The 21,233-nt window shown below is 41.0% G+C and overlaps 1 protein-coding gene, 1 long non-coding RNA gene and 1 pseudogene across 6 annotated transcripts in view; all 3 read left to right on the forward strand.

Annotated features, from left to right (window-relative positions):
* LOC139619968 (tumor necrosis factor receptor superfamily member 14-like) overlaps positions 1-2,351 on the forward strand; it is a 43,801-nt gene extending 41,450 nt beyond the window's left edge. For 2 of the 4 annotated variants that reach the window (XM_071475051.1, XM_071475052.1), the window contains 3 exons: positions 331-418; positions 526-847; positions 977-2,351. In XM_071475051.1, the coding sequence (XP_071331152.1) occupies positions 331-418; positions 526-847; positions 977-1,144 (578 nt within the window). In that variant the 3' untranslated portion in view covers positions 1,145-2,351. Of the gene's footprint in view, positions 1-330; positions 419-525; positions 854-976 lie in introns of all 4 variants that reach the window. The other 2 variants (XM_071475050.1, XM_071475049.1) reach the window with 2 other exon arrangements.
* Positions 2,352-4,051: 1,700 nt separating this feature from the next.
* Positions 4,052-10,378, forward strand: LOC139619877 (tumor necrosis factor receptor superfamily member 14-like; annotated as a pseudogene).
* A 7,147-nt stretch (positions 10,379-17,525) lies between these two features.
* On the forward strand, positions 17,526-19,710 carry LOC139619964 (uncharacterized). Of its 2 annotated transcripts, none has more exons than XR_011690708.1 (2): positions 17,526-18,701; positions 18,889-19,710. It is a non-coding gene; the product is annotated as an uncharacterized lncRNA (long non-coding RNA). The 2 variants fall into 2 exon arrangements; XR_011690707.1 differs by having other exon boundaries at positions 19,162-19,710.
* Positions 19,711-21,233: the final 1,523 nt, after the last annotated feature.

Below are 21,233 nucleotides of genomic sequence, written 5' to 3' on the forward strand. Positions count from 1 at the left end.
GTTAATAACATCTGGATCATTTCAGTGTCGTGTCAAACAGTAGCTGGTTGGTTTTCTCCTTCACAGTGAATCAAACTCCATCTTGTTCTGCTCTGATGAGAAAAGAGCTGCACCAGAACCTTTCATCAAATATTAGAGAATGAAGTGGTTTCAGGGACTGAAACTAAGAAATGTTATTGAATCTTTTCATTTTCAAGAGTTTCGTTCAAAAACCTCAATAATCAAGTATCTTCTGATGAAGTGTGATGATGTCATATAACACTGATCCTGTCATAGTGTGATGTGTTCACTGCTCCACTTTGAACATGTGTATAATCTGCATCTGTACAGGAACAGCCTCCTCAGACACTGAGTGCTCTGACTGCAGCGAGGGAACATTTTCAGATGGGACGTTTACGTCTTGTCGACCACACACACAGTGAGTGAAACTTCACTTCACACACACACTCACCTGGTTTCTCACACCTGCAGTCAGTTTGTAGTTTCTCTACATTTTCCTGTAAAAATGTCCCTCTATCATTCCAGATGTGAATCAGGAAACCTTCAGCTGATAAAACCAGGAACTGCAGCAACTGATGCTGAATGTGGAGAAAAGAGTTCAAACGTGATAATAATTGTAATCAGCGTTTTGGTGCCTTTTTTAGTATTAATTATAGCTTCAGTAGTTCTCTTTGTCATGTGGAGACGACGTCTACCAGGTAAGATCTGTGTGCAGTCAAAGAAAATGTTATCATGGTTTAATGATGAAGATACTTTCAGTCAAATCATGATGTTGATGATTAAGATGTTTTTCATTGGTTTTGTTTTTATTTTAGTCTTAAAAAGAAATTCAAGCCCTTCCACAGAGGTATGTGTGTTACTCTCTTTTTGACTCTGTATGTCTGTAGCCTATATAAACACTGTGGTAGATGATAATACTTGGTTTATCTCAGTAATTCAGTTATTTCATCTGTTTATTATTTTATCTGTTTATTAGTCTGTAATCAAAAGGGAAAAGACACCTGGAGAAGAATCAGCACAGGAAATGTTACCACAAACACCAGAAACAGGTGAGACAGCAGAGTCTTGTTCCCTGAGTTCTTCACTGACTGAGGACTGTCTGTCTGTGGAGTCTGAACAACTGTACAAGAGGTTTCTGCTTTAAGTGAATGTGTTTCTGTTCTCAGTGTAAGAGACAAACCTGGAGAGGAGCAGAGGAGCAGACTAGCAGTGTCTGTTCGCTGCAGAGGAAATGTGCTCTAGAATCCAGTTATAATCCAGGTGGGTGCTGGCACATTGTCTTTGCAGGGACCAGAAACCACAACAGAAGCCTCCACAGACAGAGCTGCTGGTCTACAGTCTGGATCAGGATCTCACAGACGTTACTGCACTGAGACCAGTGTTCAGAATATGAACCTTGAAGCCTGTTGACCTACACACAGACTTCAGTGATGCTCTCTGGTGGACAGAAGCTCACATCTGGAGCTGAGCATCAGAAACTGGACTTTATCTGTCCTCAATGAGGACAAACAGCTGGAACAGAGGACAGTGTGTCCTTTACTGAAGCATGATGGGACAAATGGCTGCCATCAGAGAACCAGATGGGAATATGTTCTTCACGTTCTCTTCACAGGAGACATTTGAATCTGGGAATGATGATGAATATACAGTTGATTTATTTACTTTTGAGTTCAAAAGAGATCCAGTGTGTGGAGAACAGTGACCTTTGACTCAGGACTCATCCTCGTGGATCCAGATGAAGATGCTCTTGTGTCATAAAGGTGTGGAGACCAAATTCAAATGTCTCAGGAACAAAAGTTATTTTTGGTTTGTATTTTCATGTTCTCTCAGTTTCTCTGCAGAACCTGCTGTAAATGAAGCATTTTCTCTTTTTAACTGATTTCACTGTTTTGACTGCACGTATGTTTGTTCACTCAATAGACTTTAAACTCTGCACAGATTTATGTGACCAGATGTACTTTTGTATCCAAAAAAAAAAAAAAAAGAGAGAGACTGATGTGAACTGTGGATTTTGTTCTGGATGTCCAGAAACTGTTGTACATTTATTTTGGATTTGTCCAATTATGAAGAATTTTTGGTGAAACCTGAGTTTTCATTCATGAAAATATTGAAGTTTTATTTTCCTGTGGAAGAATTAATTGTTTGGTTTCCTGGAAAATAAAACATAAAAGACGTCTTATAATAAATGATAAATCTCTTTACAATGGCCAAATTCCATGTGTTTAAATTTACATTTACTGTAAGAAACTGTAACTTTATTGTTTTTAGAAGAGTTCAAACACTCCATTCATCAACACAGTCTAAAACAAAAAGCAGTTAAAACCGTAACAGTTTGTACTGTTTTAAAAATCTTCATATGAGTCATTACTGCCTTTAATATTCATTAGACTGGTGACTGATGGGGGGGGGCACGTACAGGAGGGAGGGGGCAGACCTGGTGACCTGACAGCAACTTTGCCCTAAATCCTGCCCAGACCACAGAACTGATTATTGACCCACGCAGAAGCAAAGAGCTGCACATCATTATGAACAGGTGAGACAGAAGTAGCTCTGCACGATAGCCGGAGCTTTAATGGAGTGAGGCGTGAGTTTGGAAGCTCCTGCCGATTTCGATCAAAATTGTTATATTTACGTTACTTTTTTCGTCCTGTCTTACACAGCAGAACTCCAGAATACCCTCGGCGATGTTTTGTCTACTATCAAGCTCGACCTGCAAGCAGTGAAAACACAGCTAGCGAATGACAAAGCTGCTACCGATACTTTTCAATAAATAAGGTGGATGCGTCATTGAATTGCTAAATCTCATTAATTTTCATGACCTTAAGTGTTTTTTTGTGATTTTTCCTTTTCTATTATTAAATAGTTAAAACCCAGGACAGAATTAGGACAGAGTTTATTATTAAATGCTTTATTATCAAAATTTTTTCAGAAAAATCTTAAATAAAAAGTGCACGCAAACCAGTGAACTAATTAAAACAAACAAGTACTGTTGAGAAACTATAATACAAAAATTAAATTAAAATTCTCAACAACAAAAACAACAACTGGTGAAAATATAAATAATATGTAAACAACTTAACAACCCCCAAAGCCTTTAGTTAGTCTGTGCAGAACAAAGGTTCTGGTTACAGGTTTTTGTTCAAGAACAGTATCATATTAACATTTTTTGCTTTTAATGCACTTTGTCTGTGACTCAATAACTGCCCTGCTTTTGAAAAAATCCTCTCAGCTGGCACTGATGTTCACTGAAATTCCTGAAGCCATCATCCTCCACTATGGAAAGAGGTTGCAGGTCTTTCACAATCATCTCTGCCTGGCTCTTTGTGATCTCCTCTGCTCTTGGGGAATCAGCTAAGTGAAATAATAAAAGAAATAAGCCTTTAGCACAGCTATGTGTAGTTTAAATGCAGTAATCATACAGTATCCCTTTGACAGTTAACACAAAAGGGCAATAATATTCAATAAATTCTGAGCCATGTTATCTTCAGTATATGTGTTTCAATTCCAGTAAATGTATTCATTTAAATAACACATTTCAATGGGATAAATATTACATCAAGGTCTTAGCATAATTTATACTTTTTGAGTTGGCTAAAGTAATAAATAACAGTTTCACTTTGTCACTGTCAACACTATAACCTGCCTGGATATTCTCTGCCATGCTGAAAGGCCTCTGCCAATGACCTCTGCCTCTGGACTGGGGGTCTTGCAGCGGGGCCAGGGGGTGGGGGATTTCTCTCCTCCTCTCTCCGTTTTTGTAGCTCCATGTTTTCCTTTGGATGGTTTTCTATATGTTTATATAAATTGGTGGTGTTTCCACTATACCTGACTAGCGTTTTACAAATCCCACATTTTGCTGTTGTCTCGTTTTGGGCTTGAAAATACAGCCACACGGCTCCTCTTCCTCTCTGCCATTCTTCTGTTGTATTTTCTCTGTGCGTGCTGATGAACCTGAGCTGGAAACTTGCTTGTTTGTTTGTTTGTTTGTTTGTTTGTTTGCTTTGTGCGTCTAAGTCACATCATCTAAACATTCTTATTATTTAAATGGTTAATGGCAATAGAGATCCCAGCATTGCTGGGTCAGGCGCACCTCTCAGATTTATTAGTTGGAATATCAGAGGTATGGGTAATCCTGTCAAGAGATCTAAGGTTTTTACACACTTGAAACGTTTAAACTCTGATATAGTATTTTTACAGGAGACTCACCTTCGCATTGGGTAAGTCAAGTCTTCCACTCAAATTTTAACTCAAAAGCTAGAGGGGTCGCTATTCTCATTAATAAGAAAGTTCAATTCTCATCCACTGATGTTATCGCTGATAGGAACGGCAGATACCTTATAGTTGCTGGTACCCTGATGCAAAAAAAGGTTTCGTTAGTAAATGTATATGCCCCAAATTTCAATGATGTTGAATTTGCTAACAGATTGCAGAGTAATATCCCCTTCTTAAATACTCACCTGCTGATCCTCGGAGGGGATCTAAATTGTGTTTTTGATCCAAGCTTGGATTGTTCCTTGTAATCTGACCCAATCTGCTATGTCTAAAGCATTCTCAGATTTTATGAAACAGAATGGTCTCATTGATCCGTAGAGATCTCGTAACCCTTCTATTAAAAAATTGTCTTTCTTCTCTCAGGTGCACCTTTCGTATTCTAGGATTGATTATTTTTTTATTGACAGCGCTCTTAATTCATGTGTAAATTCTTCGGACTATTTAGGTATTGTAATATCTGACCATTCACCTTTGTTATTAGATATTCAACTTTCTACTTATAAACGTAGCCCACCACTTTGGAGATTCAATTCTCTTCTTTTGGCTGATAAAGAATTTTGTGAACTCATTTCAAATTCTATTGATGAGTTCTTGTCTTTCAATCAAAATGACTCCTCTTCATATTCATTGCTGGGAGACACTTAAATGCTACCTTCGTGGTCAAATTATTTCTTACTCTGCCCTATCTAATAAAAACACTAATGCTAGACTTAATGAACTTACATCTGCGATCAGTACCCTTGATCAAAGTTATGTGCTGAACCCTTCTCCTGAACTACTTAATCAGCGTATTGATTTGCAAGCAGAATTCGATCTCATCTCAACTGAAGAGGAAGAGCGCTTGTTACTACGCACTTGCGGCTCACATTACGAACATGGCGACAAGGCAAGTTGTTTACTGGCACATCAGTTACGACGTCAAACCACTTCCCGTTTGATACCTAGTATTAAAAACACTCATGACACTATTATTACGGATCCCTTGGAAATTAATGCTACTTTTAAATCATTTTATTCTTCATTATATAAATCTGAATTTCCTACAGACAACATTAAAATGAACGAATTCCTTCAGAACCTTTCGAATCCTGTCATTGATATTAATACTTCCAGACAATTGGACTCCCCACTCTCCCTTGAAGAAGTATCAAATGCTATTAAAGCTATGCAGTCTAACAAAGCCCCAGGCCCTGATGGCTTTCCGATTGATATTCGTCCCCTAAAGCCAGTGTCCATACTAATGATGTTTACTCTGATTATTTTGTTCTTGGTCGCGGAACCCACCAAGGTTGTCCATTGTCGCCTTTGCTCTTCGCCATAGCTGTCGAGCCTCTGTCTATTACATTAAGATCTTCCCCCTTAGTTAAAGGAATCACCCGTAATGGAATGGAATATAAATTATCGCTATACGTGGATGATTTGTTGTTGTATATAACTGATCCTACAGTTTCTATCCCTGCTGTTTTGGGTATTCTGGAGGACTTCAGCACCTTTTCAGGTTATAAATTAAATTTAGGGAAAAGTGAGTGTTTTCCCATTAATACTGCAGCATGTCTTCTTCAGCAGTCAGACTTACCTTTTCAGTTTAGTCCATCAGGGTTTAAATACCTAGGTATCAACGTGACTCGTTCTTTATCCAGCCTTGCATCAGCTAATTTTACTCCCCTTATCTCAAAGATTACGTCTGATATTCAAAGATGGGGTAACCTCCCCCTTTCGTTAATTGGCAAGAACAATGTTGTTAAAATTAATATCTTACCAAAACTTCTATTTTTATTCCAGTCAATTCCTCTTTTTCCACCTAAACATTTTTTTGACTCACTGGACAAGATAATTAGTTCTTTTATTTGGGGCGGGAAGCCACCTAGAGTTCGTAAATCTTTACTGCAGAGATGCAGATTTAGGATTTGCATTACCTAATTTCCAAGCCTATTATTGGGCTGCTCACATCCATAAACTTTGCTACTGGTTAAAATCTTCTGGACCCTCTTGGTGTAAATTGGAACTATCATCCTGTAAGAGATCTTCCATACCTGCTTTACTTTATTCCTCTTTACCTACAAAACCCTCTTTATATACTGAGAATCAAGTCGTTCTTAACACACTTAAAATCTGGTTTCAATTTAGGCGGCATTTTAAATTTGTAGATGCATCTTCCTCAAGTCTTATAAATAACAACCATTTATTTCCTCCATCGCTTTTGGACCCAACAATTTCAATGTGGCATGACAAGGGTATTACGCAATTTAAACATTTATATGTAGGTGGTGTATTTGATAGCTTTGCCAATTTGTTGTCTCGCTATGGCCTCCCTGTTAGTCATCTATTTCGCTATTTTCAAACTCGCAGTTTTGTAACTGAGTGTTTCCCTAATTTCCCCTCTTTACCGCCGGAACAGCAATGGGAAAAATGTTATCATTTACTCCTCATCACAGAGGAATCACTTCAAAGTTGTACAATATTATTTTGGCTTTTAGCGACCACTCAAATGTTAAACTCAAGAGTGCATGGGAAGGGGAACTGGGAATACAAATACATGAGGAGTCTTGGGAACAAGCCATAGAGAGGGTAAAATCTACCACTTCTTGTGCACGTCTTGGACTTATTCTATTTAAGGTCGTACACAGGGTGCATTTCTCCAAGACGAGACTGTCTGTACTATATCCGGAAGTGGAAGAGAAATGTGATAAATACCATGGCTCTCCTTGTCACCTCAGCCACATGCTTTTTCTTTGTCCTGGTCTGAAAGATTTTTGGGCAGGTTATTTTATTATTATGTCAACTGTTCTTGGTGTAAATCTCCTTTTACTCTGAGAGCTACTGTGACAAATTTGATCATTTAACAAGACATCAATTATCAAAATCCAGAACTCACATTTTGAACCAAAAACATCTGAAACTCACTTCAGAGTCAAAAATCTGAGTCACGATTCAGTCAGAGCTGAATACACAGACATGATGACACCACTGCAGATAAACATCCATTAAATCTGCTCAGAAACCAGAGAAGAAGAAGAAGAAGCTCCTCAGTCAGTGATCAGTTCATCGACAGGAACTTAAAATAACTTCAAATGAAAAACTTCAGTACACTTCATTAAACAGGACTCGTGTTGAAACTCACAGCTGAACTCATTCTAAAAGTGGCCCTGCTCTAAAACAGGGCCACGTGTTGGAGACCCCTGATCTACACTTTGTCAGAAATATGAGTTATTTCCTGTAGCCTTCTGAAAAAAGAAAAAACTGTTGTGCCTGAGCTGTATCAGGCCTTCACCGTCTTCATCAGACTCTGAAACAGAAATAAAAAAGAAGAGAAAAACCCCATGATACAGGAAAAGTTATGAAGTTAGCTGGATAACCCACTTATCTCACTTAGTGGCGCAGGCCCTTGATCTTGATGTGATATTGACACGACTGCTGTGTTGTCTTTAACAGCTACAGTCGTTGGAAGAGACTGACTCCACAGTCGGGCCCACGCTGCAACAATGGGACGTTTAGGAATCAACGCAATGGCCTGAATACGTGTTTCCCCTGCAACACCTGAGACCCAGGTACAGTCAGGCCCAGGATGTTCAGTTAAATTAAGATATTTAACTAATTAAAAGTATGGTCTGTAATTAGAAGGTGTATGCTTTAATGATAGTGTGCTGGTCCACGAGCGACCCCTGGGGGTGAACTTGTTAAAATGCCATGTTTTAAATGTAGTGTTTGTCAGTCTGTGGCCACGGAGCCTTGTGCTGAGTGGTGTATGTATGTTTTTTTCAATGTTAAATCACATCCTGTGTGAATTCAAACATTATTATTTGAATTGGCTGTTTTCCAGTGTTGCTGGAATGAAGGTTTGAGACACACTGATCTAAGTTTAAACATAAAATAATGAAGATGATGTTTATTTTTTTTAGCTCATGGTCTCTTTGCCCAGCAGAAGTGTACGACAGCAACCGACACAGTTTCTGATGTTTTAAGTGGGTATTTCTGCAAAAGTCTGGCCAGTGGTGCAGAGGAACACTGACGCTGTGAACCTGGTCAGAGGGTCAAAGAACCTGGTAAGACAAATGAAAGCGTGACAGTGAAGCTTGAGTTTTTCCTGGTCTGATAAATGATGGATTTCCTTGTGTAATTTTCTGTGAGGAAGCAGCAGAACTGATACCGTGTGTGCAGACTGTCCACCAGGCTGTTTTCCAGAGGACGGTGTGGCCTGCACAGCGTGGACAGTGCAGGACATTTTAATTAAAGAACGACTCCAGAGGCACAAAGAACATCACTCTGACCAAGTGTGCCCTGGTCATGATCATGGTTATTAGTGTGATATTTATGACTTCATCCTCATTTTATCTCTTTATGTGCGGGCGCTTAGCTAAAGAAATGAAAGTGACAGCTGTGGTTATTAGACGTGGGGTTGTGTGAGGCACTGATCTCCAGTCAGTGTGTTACCTGCAGCAGGTTCAGTTCAGAGAAGCAGCAGGAGCTGAGTGATGAGCTGCTGTGTTCAGGGTCAGCAGAAAAAAACTGTTTGAGCCATTAAAAAAAAAAGAACATCAGTTGAAGTGTTCGCTTTATTTTGAGTATTTTCTCTCTTTATCTGTCGTCAAACAGACCTTTACTTTGGAACTACAGGAATACGATAGTTCAGTGGTTGGAGCAGAAGATGAAGAAGCTCCTGTGGTTCTCTGAACTGAGAGCGCACTGACCTCATTCTACTGCAGGTAACACACTGACTATAGATCAGTACCTCACACAACCCCACATCTAATAACCACAGCTGTCAATTTAATCTTCAGAACACATTTGAAATATTTTATAATGAAAGTTTTGCTGTTGTGAGAATTAAGTTGTGATTTCAAACAAAAAACTATGAGGACAGTGTAATAATTAGTGAGTAAAATGGGGATATTTTGAGACTAATGTTAAAAATAAAGTATTAAGAGATGTTTTATTAACTGGGCAACTGGTGAGAGCCTCCATCAGCTTCTACGTGTCAAATAACAGCTGCTGATGACTTGAAGTTACAGGTCTCAAAAATGAGCCACTTTTTATTATAGATCTTTAGATATTGGAATTAAATCAGCTCCATGACGTTTCAGTCTGTAATGACCCAGGTTGAGACTGAATTCACTTAGTTTGTGAAATATTTCAATCTTTTCTTCCAGCTCCTCCATTGTAAATATGTCACTGATTCATTTATATGGATCTTTTTTTTTCATCACTGCAACATTAGTTTATATTTATTTTTGGTCAAGATGACTTTTTAAATGAATTCCTTAACAAAGAACTGAAGCAGTCTCTCACTTCTCTCGTCCGACAGTTGCTCAGAAACCCAAGTTAAAGTGAAAGACGCAGGCCTGAGAAACGATGTTTTCTGCAGCGGTGCATCCAGAAATCATTCCTTTCTGTTCACACCTCCTTTATTGGTTTTATCAGAAACACTTGCTTGTGACCAGGCCTACCTAACTTATCTAATTTCTGCCTCAACATGTTTCAATGACCTGTATAGATCTGCCTATCCACGGCTTCATTTCTGACTGAAATGTGAATTATACTTGTACTATATGTTGTAGTTCCTGACATTTTTTACTGTCAAGATGAATTCGGATGGTTTCTGGAGTAGTTTGACTCAGTAATCACTCCACACTTCAGGCAATAATCTCCAGACTGAACTTAACCCTGAAAAGACTTGTTGAATCTCTCCCCTGCACCAGTGCCCTCGGTGTTTGCTCTGTAACCAGCAGGTGGCGCTTAATAACCGCGTCATGGCTGAGGCCTAACTCACCCTGTACAATCAGACATGTCTGCTCTGGGGCCAGTGTGTGGGTTGTCCTGCTTCCCTTCATACATCTCTTATGGCACAAGTGACTGTATTCATAATGATTTGTTATTTGAACACAAAACAGTAAAACACTATTTAAAAGTACATAAATACAAAAATATTGTGACTAACAGTTAATTACTTCAGGGCATGAAGGAGACCACCTCCTGGAATATGATGTAATGAAGTATTCAGTGGTGAGGCGGACACCTGTTTGATCAGAAGGGAAACTATGGAGGAAAAACACCACGATGCAACTTTCAGTCGTTCATTATTTGACCACCTCACCCTGTCTATAGATCCCTCCATGAACACTGGGCTTTAGTTTCCGGGGCAGTCGACCGGCCCCGTCACACTCACCGGGACAGGTGAGGTCGGTGACCAGAGTGAGCCCAAGAAGCTGTCAAGTTCCTGTTTGCTCTCATGCGAGCAGGCCTGATCAGATTTCAAAATAAAAGCGCTATTCTTATCCTGAACTCCATTTACAGCACAGCTTTGTTAGTGTGTGTTTTATTTTGACACGTAAAACCGGAAACAGAAGCGTTTTTCGGGGGCATCTTGACCACTGCTCCGCCAGCGAAGCCTCCATGGTGTCCACACGGAACAAAGTTTAAAGCAGCTCCACAAGTTGTTTTTTTCCGACAGTTTCGGACGAAACGTGTCTCGTGTTATGTGAAGTTGTGTTGTGATGTTAAAGGTCAAAGTGTCGCCCCGTCTGCTTGACTTTCAGCAGGGTTCCTGGTTCTAAGCTAGGTCAGTCGCTCCCGCTCACCTGGTTCTAAGCTAGGTCAGTCGCTCCCGCTCACCTGGTTCCTGGGTCTAAGCTAGGTCAGTCGCTCCTGCTCACCTGGTTCCTGGGTCTAAGCTAGGTCAGTCGCTCCCGCTCACCTGGTTCTTGGGTCTAAGCTAGGTCAGTAGCTCCTGCTCACCTGGTTCTAAGCTAGGTCAGTCGCTCCCGCTCACCTGGTTCCTGGGTCTAAGCTAGGTCAGTAGCTCCTGCTCACCTGGTTCTAAGCTAGGTCAGTCGCTCCTGCTCACCTGGTTCTAAGCTAGGTCAGTTACTCCTGCTCACCTGGTTCCTGGGTCTAAGCTAGGTCAGTCTCTCCTGCTCACCTGGTTCTAAGCTAGGTCAGTTACTCCTGCTCACCTGGTTCCTGGGTCTAAGCTAGGTCAGTCGCTCCTGCTCACCTGGTTCCTGGGTCTAAGCTAGGTCAGTCGCTCCTGCTCACCTGGTTCCTGGGTCTAAGCTAGGTCAGTCGCTCCCGCTCACCTGGTTCTTGGGTCTAAGCTAGGTCAGTAGCTCCTGCTCACCTGGTTCTAAGCTAGGTCAGTCGCTCCCGCTCACCTGGTTCCTGGGTCTAAGCTAGGTCAGTAGCTCCTGCTCACCTGGTTCTAAGCTAGGTCAGTCGCTCCTGCTCACCTGGTTCTAAGCTAGGTCAGTTACTCCTGCTCACCTGGTTCCTGGGTCTAAGCTAGGTCAGTCTCTCCTGCTCACCTGGTTCTAAGCTAGGTCAGTCGCTCCTGCTCACCTGGTTCTAAGCTAGGTCAGTCGCTCCCGCTCACCTGGTTCCTGGGTCTAAGCTAGGTCAGTCTCTCCTGCTCACCTGGTTCTAAGCTAGGTCAGTAGCTCCCGCTCACCTGGTTCCTGGGTCTAAGCTAGGTCAGTCGCTCCTGCTCACCTGGCCAATGTCAAACTCACCGAGGTGTCACAGAAATAATGACAACAGAAATTATAATAATTGTTTCATGTTTAAAGGCTTTCCCAACATCATAAGAGCTCAGACTTGTAGTGAATATTTTATTTTGTTTTATTGCATTTTGTGTTAAGTTGTTCAGTTGCTTCAACAAGTTAATTAACGTCTCATATCTAATTATTTCTCTTACTCATTTGTGGGAATGTGCCCTTCTGCTCTGTAGCTCACTATCTTTTATTCTTTGCTTCAGTTTGAGTCGATGATCAGATGCAGATTATCTCTTGCTGATGAAATGAACCTTGAGGAACGTCCTATATTTTATATTTACCTTTATTCAGGTGAACCCCATTGAGACAGAAATCTCATTTTCAGGAGAGACCTGAATGAACATAAAAATATAATTAAAGAAAAAGAATTTACAACACAATTTAAGTGACAAACTAAACTTCACACAATTGTAATAAAAATAACACACAAGAGAAATTAAGAAATATAAAACACAAAGATTAAAGTAGCCATTTATCAGATGAGGGAAAAAAGCCTCATCAGTTAAAACAATTTGATTCTGTTCTGGGACGGTTTAGATCTTTTTTCTAAAGTGTAGATAACTTATGAGAATATCCATTTTTAAGTGCTCAGGAGCTTATTCCATGTGTCTGGAGCATTAAATCCAGATGTGGTCTTTCCAAATTCAAAATTAACTTTCAGGTACATGGAGTGTTGGCCAATCATGTGACCGAGTTTGGTGAGAGATGAAATGTGAGACGATCTTTTCCCAATCAGGGCTTTATCAGTAAATAGGTACCATGTATGTCACGTCTCTCAGATGTGACAACTGAACTTTGCTCCAAACACTGACAAAGACACAATGGTGTCACTAAAAGTAAAATAATGTTCTTGAAGACCGTTGATGCTGAACCTCGTTTATATCCTTATTCCTCCTTCTATCAACTCTGCCTCAGTTTCACTGTGAATCACTGAATATAATATTTAACCGTGTGAACCCGTCATTCGTCACTGGATTGTATATTATTGTGTTGACTGGCCTGCCCTGTTTGTGGACTTCAGCCACACCACCTCTCTACAGTATAAACACTGTGGGTCTGATTCTTTTTATGCTGCCTCATCTCTTGTCTGAACTATGTGGTTATGTCATCTTTGATAAACAACATAAATATGTTGTTCTTTAGCTCCAGAGACTCCAAAAGTAGAGATTGTTTTATTTTCCCTCAGTCTGGAAAATAATATTTGTGTGTAGTTTCTTCCTCTTTTGACTTACAGTGGGTACGGAAAGTATTCAGACCCCTTTAAATTTTTCACTCTTTGTTTCATTGCAGCCATTTGCTAAAATCAAAAAAGTTCATTTTATTTCTCATTAATGTACACTCAGCACCCCATCTTGACAGAAAAAAGAAATGTAGAAATTTTTGCAAATTTATTAAAAAAGAAAAACTGAAATATCACATGGTCATAGGTATTCAGACCCTTTGCTCAGTATTGAGTAGAAGCACCCTTTTGAGCTAGTACAGCCATGAGTCTTCTTGTGAATGATGCAACAAGTTTTTCACACCTGGATTTGAGGATCCTCTGCCATTCTTCCTTGCAGATCCTCTCAAGTTCCGTCAGGTTGGATGGTGAATGTTGGTGGACAGCCATTTTCAGGTCTCTCCAGAGATGCTCAATTGGGTTTAGGTCAGGGCTCTGGCTGGGCCCGTCAAGAATGGTCACAGAGTTGTTCCGAAGCCACTCCTTTGTTATTTTAGCTGTGTGCTTAGGGTCATTGTCTTGTTGGAAGGTGAACCTTCGGCCCAGTCTGAGGTCCTGAGCACTCTGGAAGAGGTTTTCTTCCAGGATATCTCTGTACTTGGCCGCATTCATCTTTCCTTCAATTGCAACCAGTCGTCCTGTCCCTGCAGCTGAAAAACACCCCCATAGCATGATGCTGCCACCACCATGTTTCACTGTTGGGATTGTATTGGGCAGGTGATGAGCAGTGCCTGGTTTTCTCCACACATACTGCTTAGAATTAATGCCAAAAAGTTCAATCTTCGTCTCATCAGACCAGAGAATCCTATTTCTCATAGTCTGGGAGTCCTTCATGTGTTTTTTGGCAAACTCTATGCAGGCTTTCATATGTCTTGCACTGAGGAGAGGCTTCCGTTAGGCCACTCTGCCATAAAGCCCTGACTGGTGGAGGGCTGCAGTGATAGTTGACTTTGTGGAACTTTCTCCCATCTGCCCACTGCATCTCTGGAGCTCAGCCACAGTGATCTTTGGGTTCTTCTTTACCTCTCTCACCAAGGCTCCTCTCCCACGATTGCTCAGTTTGGCTGGATGGCCAGGTCTAGGAAGAGTTCTGGTCGTCCCAAACTTCTTCCATTTAAGGATTATGGAGGCCACTGTGCTCTTAGGAACCTTGAGTGCTGCAGAAATTCTTTTGTAACCTTGGCCAGATCTGTGCCTTGCCACAATTCTGTCTCTGAGCTCCTTGGGCAGTTCCTTCGACCTCATGATTCTCATTTGCTCTGACATGCACTGTGAGCTGTAAGGTCTTATAGACAGGTGTGTGCCTTTCCTAATCAAGTCCAATCAGTTTAATTAAACACAGCTGGACTCCAATGAAGGAGTAGAACCATCTCAAGGAGGATCAGAAGAAATGGACAGCATGTGAGTTAAATATGAGTGTCACAGCAAAGGGTCTGAATACCTATGACCATGTGATATTTCAGTTTTTCTTTTTTAATAAATTTGCAAAAATTTCTACATTTCTGTTTTTTTCTGTCAAGATGGGGTGCTGAGTGTACATTAATGAGAAATAAAATGAACTTTTTTGATTTTAGCAAATGGCTGCAATGAAACAAAGAGTGAAAAATTTAAAGGGGTCTGAATACTTTCCATACCCACTGTATGTCATTTTCTTTCTCTTTCTCGCTACCCAGCAAAACATGTCACAATTACAACTAGTTCAGTTTTAGTTGAGTTGTACATCATAAAACCTTGAGATCTGTGAGGGCTTCATTGTTCCCTCCACAGGTAACAGTACAGGTGACTGATCTTTATACACGGCCTCAAGGCTCAGACAGACCTTCTTCTAATGTTGATTGTGTTTGTCTGGTGTCCTGACCACTGGATGTTCCCGCCAAGACTCTTCATGTTTGTGCTTGTGTTATAGTAACTCTCTGAGAATCACAGTGTTGGTGTAATTTCAGCCTTTTATTCGTGGGAGTCAAGTTTTTATTGATATTGGTATAATTTGTATTTATCCCATTGAAACCACAGATGGATAAAATAACCAGAAAAAGCAAACTGTCAGTCCAGGATTTGAACACACATTCATAATAATTTGTACACACAAAGGTGTCATAGCCATGATGTTAGTTAGTGTTATCAGTCAGCTGCAACTAACTATTGTTTATCATGACTTATGAAATGTTTTAAATAACTACATCAGGTATTTTACCATAAAAAAAAAAAAAAAGGTGAAAAATGGCCGTTACACCTTTGCAGAGCGACACCAACAGTCCAGAACCCAAAGACATTTTATTTCTCTCATATATGATAAAAAGAAGTTGTGAATCTTCAATCTGCTTTTTTGCCTAAAAAAGGACTAGAATGATTATTAGACTACTAAATATTTGTATTCAGCAGGTAGTGTGATGGTACCTGTCGTCATTACGAGCTTTAAAGCAAAATTCAAGGAAACTAGAAAGAAGGTGGCGTTCTACTAACTTCGAAGAATCTCTAAAGGCTTGGAAAGACAGCCTATTGGCGTATAAAAAAAGCCTCCATAAAGCCAGAACATCCTATTATTCATCATTGATAGAAGAAAACAAGAACAATCCCAGGTTTCTGTTCAGCACTGTAGCCAGGCTGACAGACAGCTACAGCTCTGTTGATCCATCTATTCCTTTAGCCCTCAGTTGTAATGACTTTATGAGCTTCTTTACAAATAAAATTGTCTCTGTTAGAGAAAAAATTCACCATCTCCTCCCCACAGCTGACTCAGATGTACTGTCCAGTTCAGCAGCCTCACAGTCGACTGTAACTGGCTTATATTTTGACTGTTTCTCTCCTGTACATCTCTCTGAGCTCGCTTCAACAGTTTCTTCATCTAAACCATCGACTTGTCTTCTAGACCCTGTTCCAACAAGGTTGTTCAAAGAAGTTTTTCCTTTAATCGACAATTCTATATTAAGTCTGATTAACTTATCTTTATCAACTGGTTATGTACCGCAGTCTTTTAAAGTTGCAGTAATTAAACCTCGACTTAAAAAGCCTACTCTTGATCCTGATGTTTTAGCCAATTATAGACCTATATCCAACCTCCCCTTTATTTCCAAAATCCTTGAGAAGGTCGTTGCAAACCAGTTATGTGATTATTTGCACAGAAATGGTTTGTTTGAAGATTTTCAGTCAGGTTTTAGAGTCCATCATAGCACAGAAACTGCTCTGGTTAAGGTTACCAATGATCTCCTCATAGCTTCAGACAATGGACTTGTCTCTATACTTGTCCTGCTAGATCTTAGTGCTGCATTTGACACCATCGATCATAAGATTCTATTACAGAGACTAGAACATATGATCGGCATTAAAGGAACCGCACTAAGCTGGTTTAAGTCATATCTGTCAGATAGACTCCAGTTTGTTCATGTTAATAATGACTCCTCTATCATAACTAAAGTCAGTCATGGAGTTCCACAAGGTTCGGTGCTAGGACCAATACTCTTCAGTCTATATATGCTTCCTCTGGGAAACATTATTAGGAGGCACCAGATAAATTTCCATTGTTACGCAGATGACACCCAGCTGTACTTATCCATGAAGCCAGGTGAGACTAATCAGGTAGCCAAGCTTCAGGTGTGTCTTAAGGACATAAAAACCTGGATGACCAGTAATTTCTTACTCTTAAACTCAGACAAAACTGAAGTTATTGTAATTGGCCCAAAACACCTCAGAGATACACTATGTGATAATACTCTGGATGACATCACCTTGGCCTCCAGTGCTACAGTCAGAAACCTTGGTGTCATTTTTGACCAGGACTTGTCCTTTACTTCACATATAAAGCAAGTCTCTAGGACAGCCTTCTTCCACCTGCGCAATATTGCAAAAATCAGACCCATTCTGTGTCTAAAGGAAGCTGAAAAACTAGTTCATGCATTTGTTACCTCAAGACTGGACTACTGTAACTCTTTATTGTCAGGATGTCCCAAAAATTCAGTAAAAAGCCTCCAATTGATCCAAAATGCGGCAGCACGAGTACTGACAGGAACTAGGAAACGAGATCACATCTCTCCTGTGTTGCTTCTCTGCATTGGCTCCCTGTAAAATCCAGGATAGAATTTAAAATCCTCCTCCTCACCTACAAAGCCATTAATGGTCAGGCACCATCGTACCTTGGAGAGCTTATACTTCCCTATTTTCCCAGTAGGACACTTCTCTCTAAATGCAGGTCAACTTGTGGTTCCCAGAGTTAGTAAGAGTAGAATGGGGGCAGAGCCTTCAGCTATCAGGCTCCTCTCCTGTGGAACTAGCTCCCAGTGTGGGTTCGGGAGGCAGACCCCCTCTCTACCTTTAAGATCAGGCTTCAAACTGTCCTGTTTAGTAAAGCTTATAGTTAGGGCTGGCTCAGGTATGTCCTGACCCATCCCTTAGTTATGCTGCTATAGAGCTGTTGGGCGCTCTCTCTCTATTTCTGTCTCTCTCCCTCTCTCTCTCTCTCCCTCTCTCTCCCTCTCTCTGTCCTCATTCTGCAGGTCTCTCTGCCTCGGGTGCAGCAGGATCCAGATCCACCACTACTCATCTTTACTATTAACCACTGTTATCTGTCATTATTATTGATAACACCATTACCTACACAGCTGTTCCTGGTCTCTCTCTCTCTCTTTTCTCCTCTCTCCTCCCCCCACCCCCTCTTTTTTATCTTCTCCTAAACCCAACCGGTCGAGGCAGACCCCCCCACCCTGAGCCCGGTTCTGTTGGAGGTTTCTTCCTGTTAAAGGGAGTTTTTCCTCCCCCCTGTCGCCAAGCGCTGCTCTTTGTGGGAACTGTTGGGTTTTTCTCTGTAACAAAGTAAGGTCTTGACCTGATCCTGTAAAGAGCCTTGAGATAATGTATATTATGATTTGGCGCTATACAAATAAAATTGAATTGAATTGAATTACTACGACCACTAGATGTCACTGAACAGCGGAGGTGGAGAAACATTTCAACTGTTCATTGTCCAAAGAGAAACACGTCGTCCAGCCTGAACAACCAGTCAGACTTTAGCCTCTGTGGTGACAGGAAGACTGGACCTGATTCATCAGAGTTATGATGATAAACTGAGGAAGGGCTGGTCTGAATAACTGGGGAATTCTGTTGAGTTCCTGCTTTCACTTTTACTTGTGTCCTTCCTGAGACCTCGTTCAGTTCTGTTCTGTGTCCCGGCTCATTAACTGAAGCCTGCAGGACCAGGACTCTGTGGGTCAGACCACCTGCAGCAGGACTTTCTCTGAAGATGGTTCTTTATGACCCTGAGACCAGTGACCCCCCCTCCGATGGTTCCTGTGTGGTCGAAGAAAAACTTTAGTACAGTTCTGTTTATGGACCAATCTCCACATACAGAGAAATTTCATCTTCACATTGACAGAAAAGTTTTTTTTAAACTGACATATTTTTGTAACTTAACCTGGTTTGAAACCTGAAGTTCAACTCAGGTAAAATTAGTTCAAGTTTACCACCAGGAAAAGGACAAAACCAGACAGGCAGGTAGAGCGAGGCAGGCTGATCCAACAAGACGAGGGAGTAAAGAAGATACAGAGAATCAGGCAGAGAAAGAAAGAGGATGGGCCGTATTTATTCCACTGGGCTGATGGGGAAATGGAAACAGATGTGTCGGTGGGTGAGTAACGTCAGTGAGTCAGAAGATGGGAGGAAGGAAAGGAGACAAGGTAAATGTGCGACTGTGTGTCTGATGTTGTGTCAACACACTGTTCACCAATGATGAAGCTTTTTATTTACAGGTGTCTTTTTATCAGAAGGACACAAACCTTCATTTCATCTCTGCAGTGGACTGTAAAAATATCATCAACTGAGTTTTGAATTTAAAACTTTGAATATACTTGTTTTATTAATCAGGTTTTGCACAGACTTGCCCTCCACCTTTGAATGGAGTCATTAAACAGAGCTGACAGTGGCATTGGCCTCGTAGGTGAACCACATTTGGACAAACTGTCAGTGAGGGGAAGTAAATACTGGAGGGGCTCACCACTGGCAGTGAGGAAGTGTCCTACGTGTTCCACCTTCAGGACATGAATCAAACACTGGCTTTCACATCCAGTTCCACTGCCTAAGGTCATGTGTTTGCTTCTTGTTCATCTTTACATCTGCTTGTATTTACTCTCTTTGCAGATTGCTCCACTTCCTGTTCTCCTGTGTTTTCCGCCTGTTTGATCACCTGCCCCGTCCTAATGTGCTGCACCTGTGTCTCGTCTACCCCAGTGTGTGTATTCAGTTCCCCCTGTTTGCCCGTGTCCTTTGCCAGTTTGTCTCTGTTCCTCAGTGTCAAGAGTTCAGCCTTCGTTCTAGTGTTCTTTCCCTCCTGTGTTTGCACTGTTTCCTGTGAATGTAATTCTGGACCGTACTAAAGGTTTTATTCTTTGGGTCACGGTTTGTGAGTCGTGCATCTGAGTCCAGTCCTTGAGCCCAGTCTGACACTGGCTTCAGTCAAACCAAATCTGTGTCACTTTTAACTCAATATGCAGCAAAATGTATTTGTGTACTTTATATTTGTGTTTGTGTGTTGTGACCTGTAATGATTCCTGCTACCTGCTCAGGAACCACAGAGGTAAATTAGCATTGGTGCTATAATGTTTACATCATGTGTTTGTACTGATGTTCATTAACATGCATCGTCCCTGTCAATCAAACACATCAATAAAAACAACATGTTCCCAGTCAGACATGTTTATTGTCTCTTTCTGACAGGAACAATGTTCAGTGTCATGTTCTTAAAAAACAAAAGCTTCGTTTTCCATCGAACAGACGTCCGCTCTCATCGAAGGGTGAGGCTCAACTGACCTGAGGGAGATTTTTTGCTCTGACATCTCTCAGCGCTGTGATCGAAGTCCAGGCCAGATTTCTTCATGTACGGGTCATAGTCTGAAATATCTGGGCAGGTATATCTCCAGCCTCTGGGGTATGTCGTGGTCTGATGACGCTGCTCCTCTGGTATCTAGACAACACGACACAGTCTTAAAGGCACATTTCACATTTTCAACTGTTACACTTTGTATTAACAGAAATTCTTCATCTGGGAAGTTTTCTAGCAAACGTACATTTCTCTATTTCATACACTCAGCTGACGAGTCAAGGTGACGTCAGTTCTCTTGTGGCACAACAATCTCTAACTGGAATCTCATCAGTGAGTTTAAAGTCTGTTTTCTTCACTACCACAGTTTAATGTGTTGGAACATGTGGGAGCTGCAGATTAATCACCTCCACACGGACAAACAGTCATCCAGTCAGCAGCTGCTCACAGATTCACAGTCGCACATTAGCAACACTTCTGATTCGCTGTGGTGTGGCAAGTATTGTGAAGCACATCCACCCATTTAACATTTACTCAACTGTTGAGGTGATGAAACTGTGTCGTGCAAATTCACACTTTGCAAGAGCTTCTTCACAGTTCAGTTCACACACATCAAAGGATTTAGTTCATTTCTTCTACCATCCGTCCTCAGCCCCCAGTCACTGCCACATCACAAACTAAGTGAATTATTGTAAACGACTCCAGAGTCACAGACAGAGGTCACTTCAAAAACCAACTGAAAGCCAATGAGAGTGTGTGTTGGAAAGTGCTGCAGAGAGGGACATGTGGTATAAACCTGACCACAGATAAGCAGAAGAAAATGGGTGGATGGGTAAATTGTCTGATGGGATCTTGAAGCCCTCATGTAAAATAAAAAAAACAGTAGTCTGAGGTTTAATGGAGGATATTATGAAATGACCAGTACATAACAGAAGTACAAGAACAAAGAAGTGAAATCAGGGACAGGGAAGTATTGCTTCAACAAACAGCAAGTTTTAGTTCTCAGCTGACAAAGAAAGTTGAGACACAGCAGCTTGTGATGCTGCTGGAACATTCAGTTTTTCTTTCAAACCTCTGTAGAAAGTTTGTAAAGTTTTGTGAACATATTCAGTGATGACAGACTTGAACTTTTAGTCTTAATACGAGCCTGTAAATATGGAGCACCTCAGCAGTTTGGCCGGAGTGAGAAGCCCTTTGTGTTTTCTCTTGTTTGTGGTTTAAGAACTCAGGATCTTATTCTGTCAGGTGAAGAAAAATCTGCTTATCTTGGTAAATCTCACTAAGAGTTCAGTTCCACAGCTCACCTGTTAGAGCACGTATCATTAAGACTCAGTCCTAACTGCAGGGGCCTGGGGTTCAAATCCAACCCATGGCCATTTGCTGCAAGTCACCC

Source organism: Trachinotus anak, unplaced genomic scaffold (genome assembly GCF_046630095.1).
Source record: "Trachinotus anak isolate AG129_WGS33_773 ecotype Australia unplaced genomic scaffold, CSIRO_AGI_Tana_v1 ptg000004l, whole genome shotgun sequence".
Classification (NCBI taxonomy): Eukaryota; Metazoa; Chordata; class Actinopteri; order Carangiformes; family Carangidae; genus Trachinotus; species Trachinotus anak.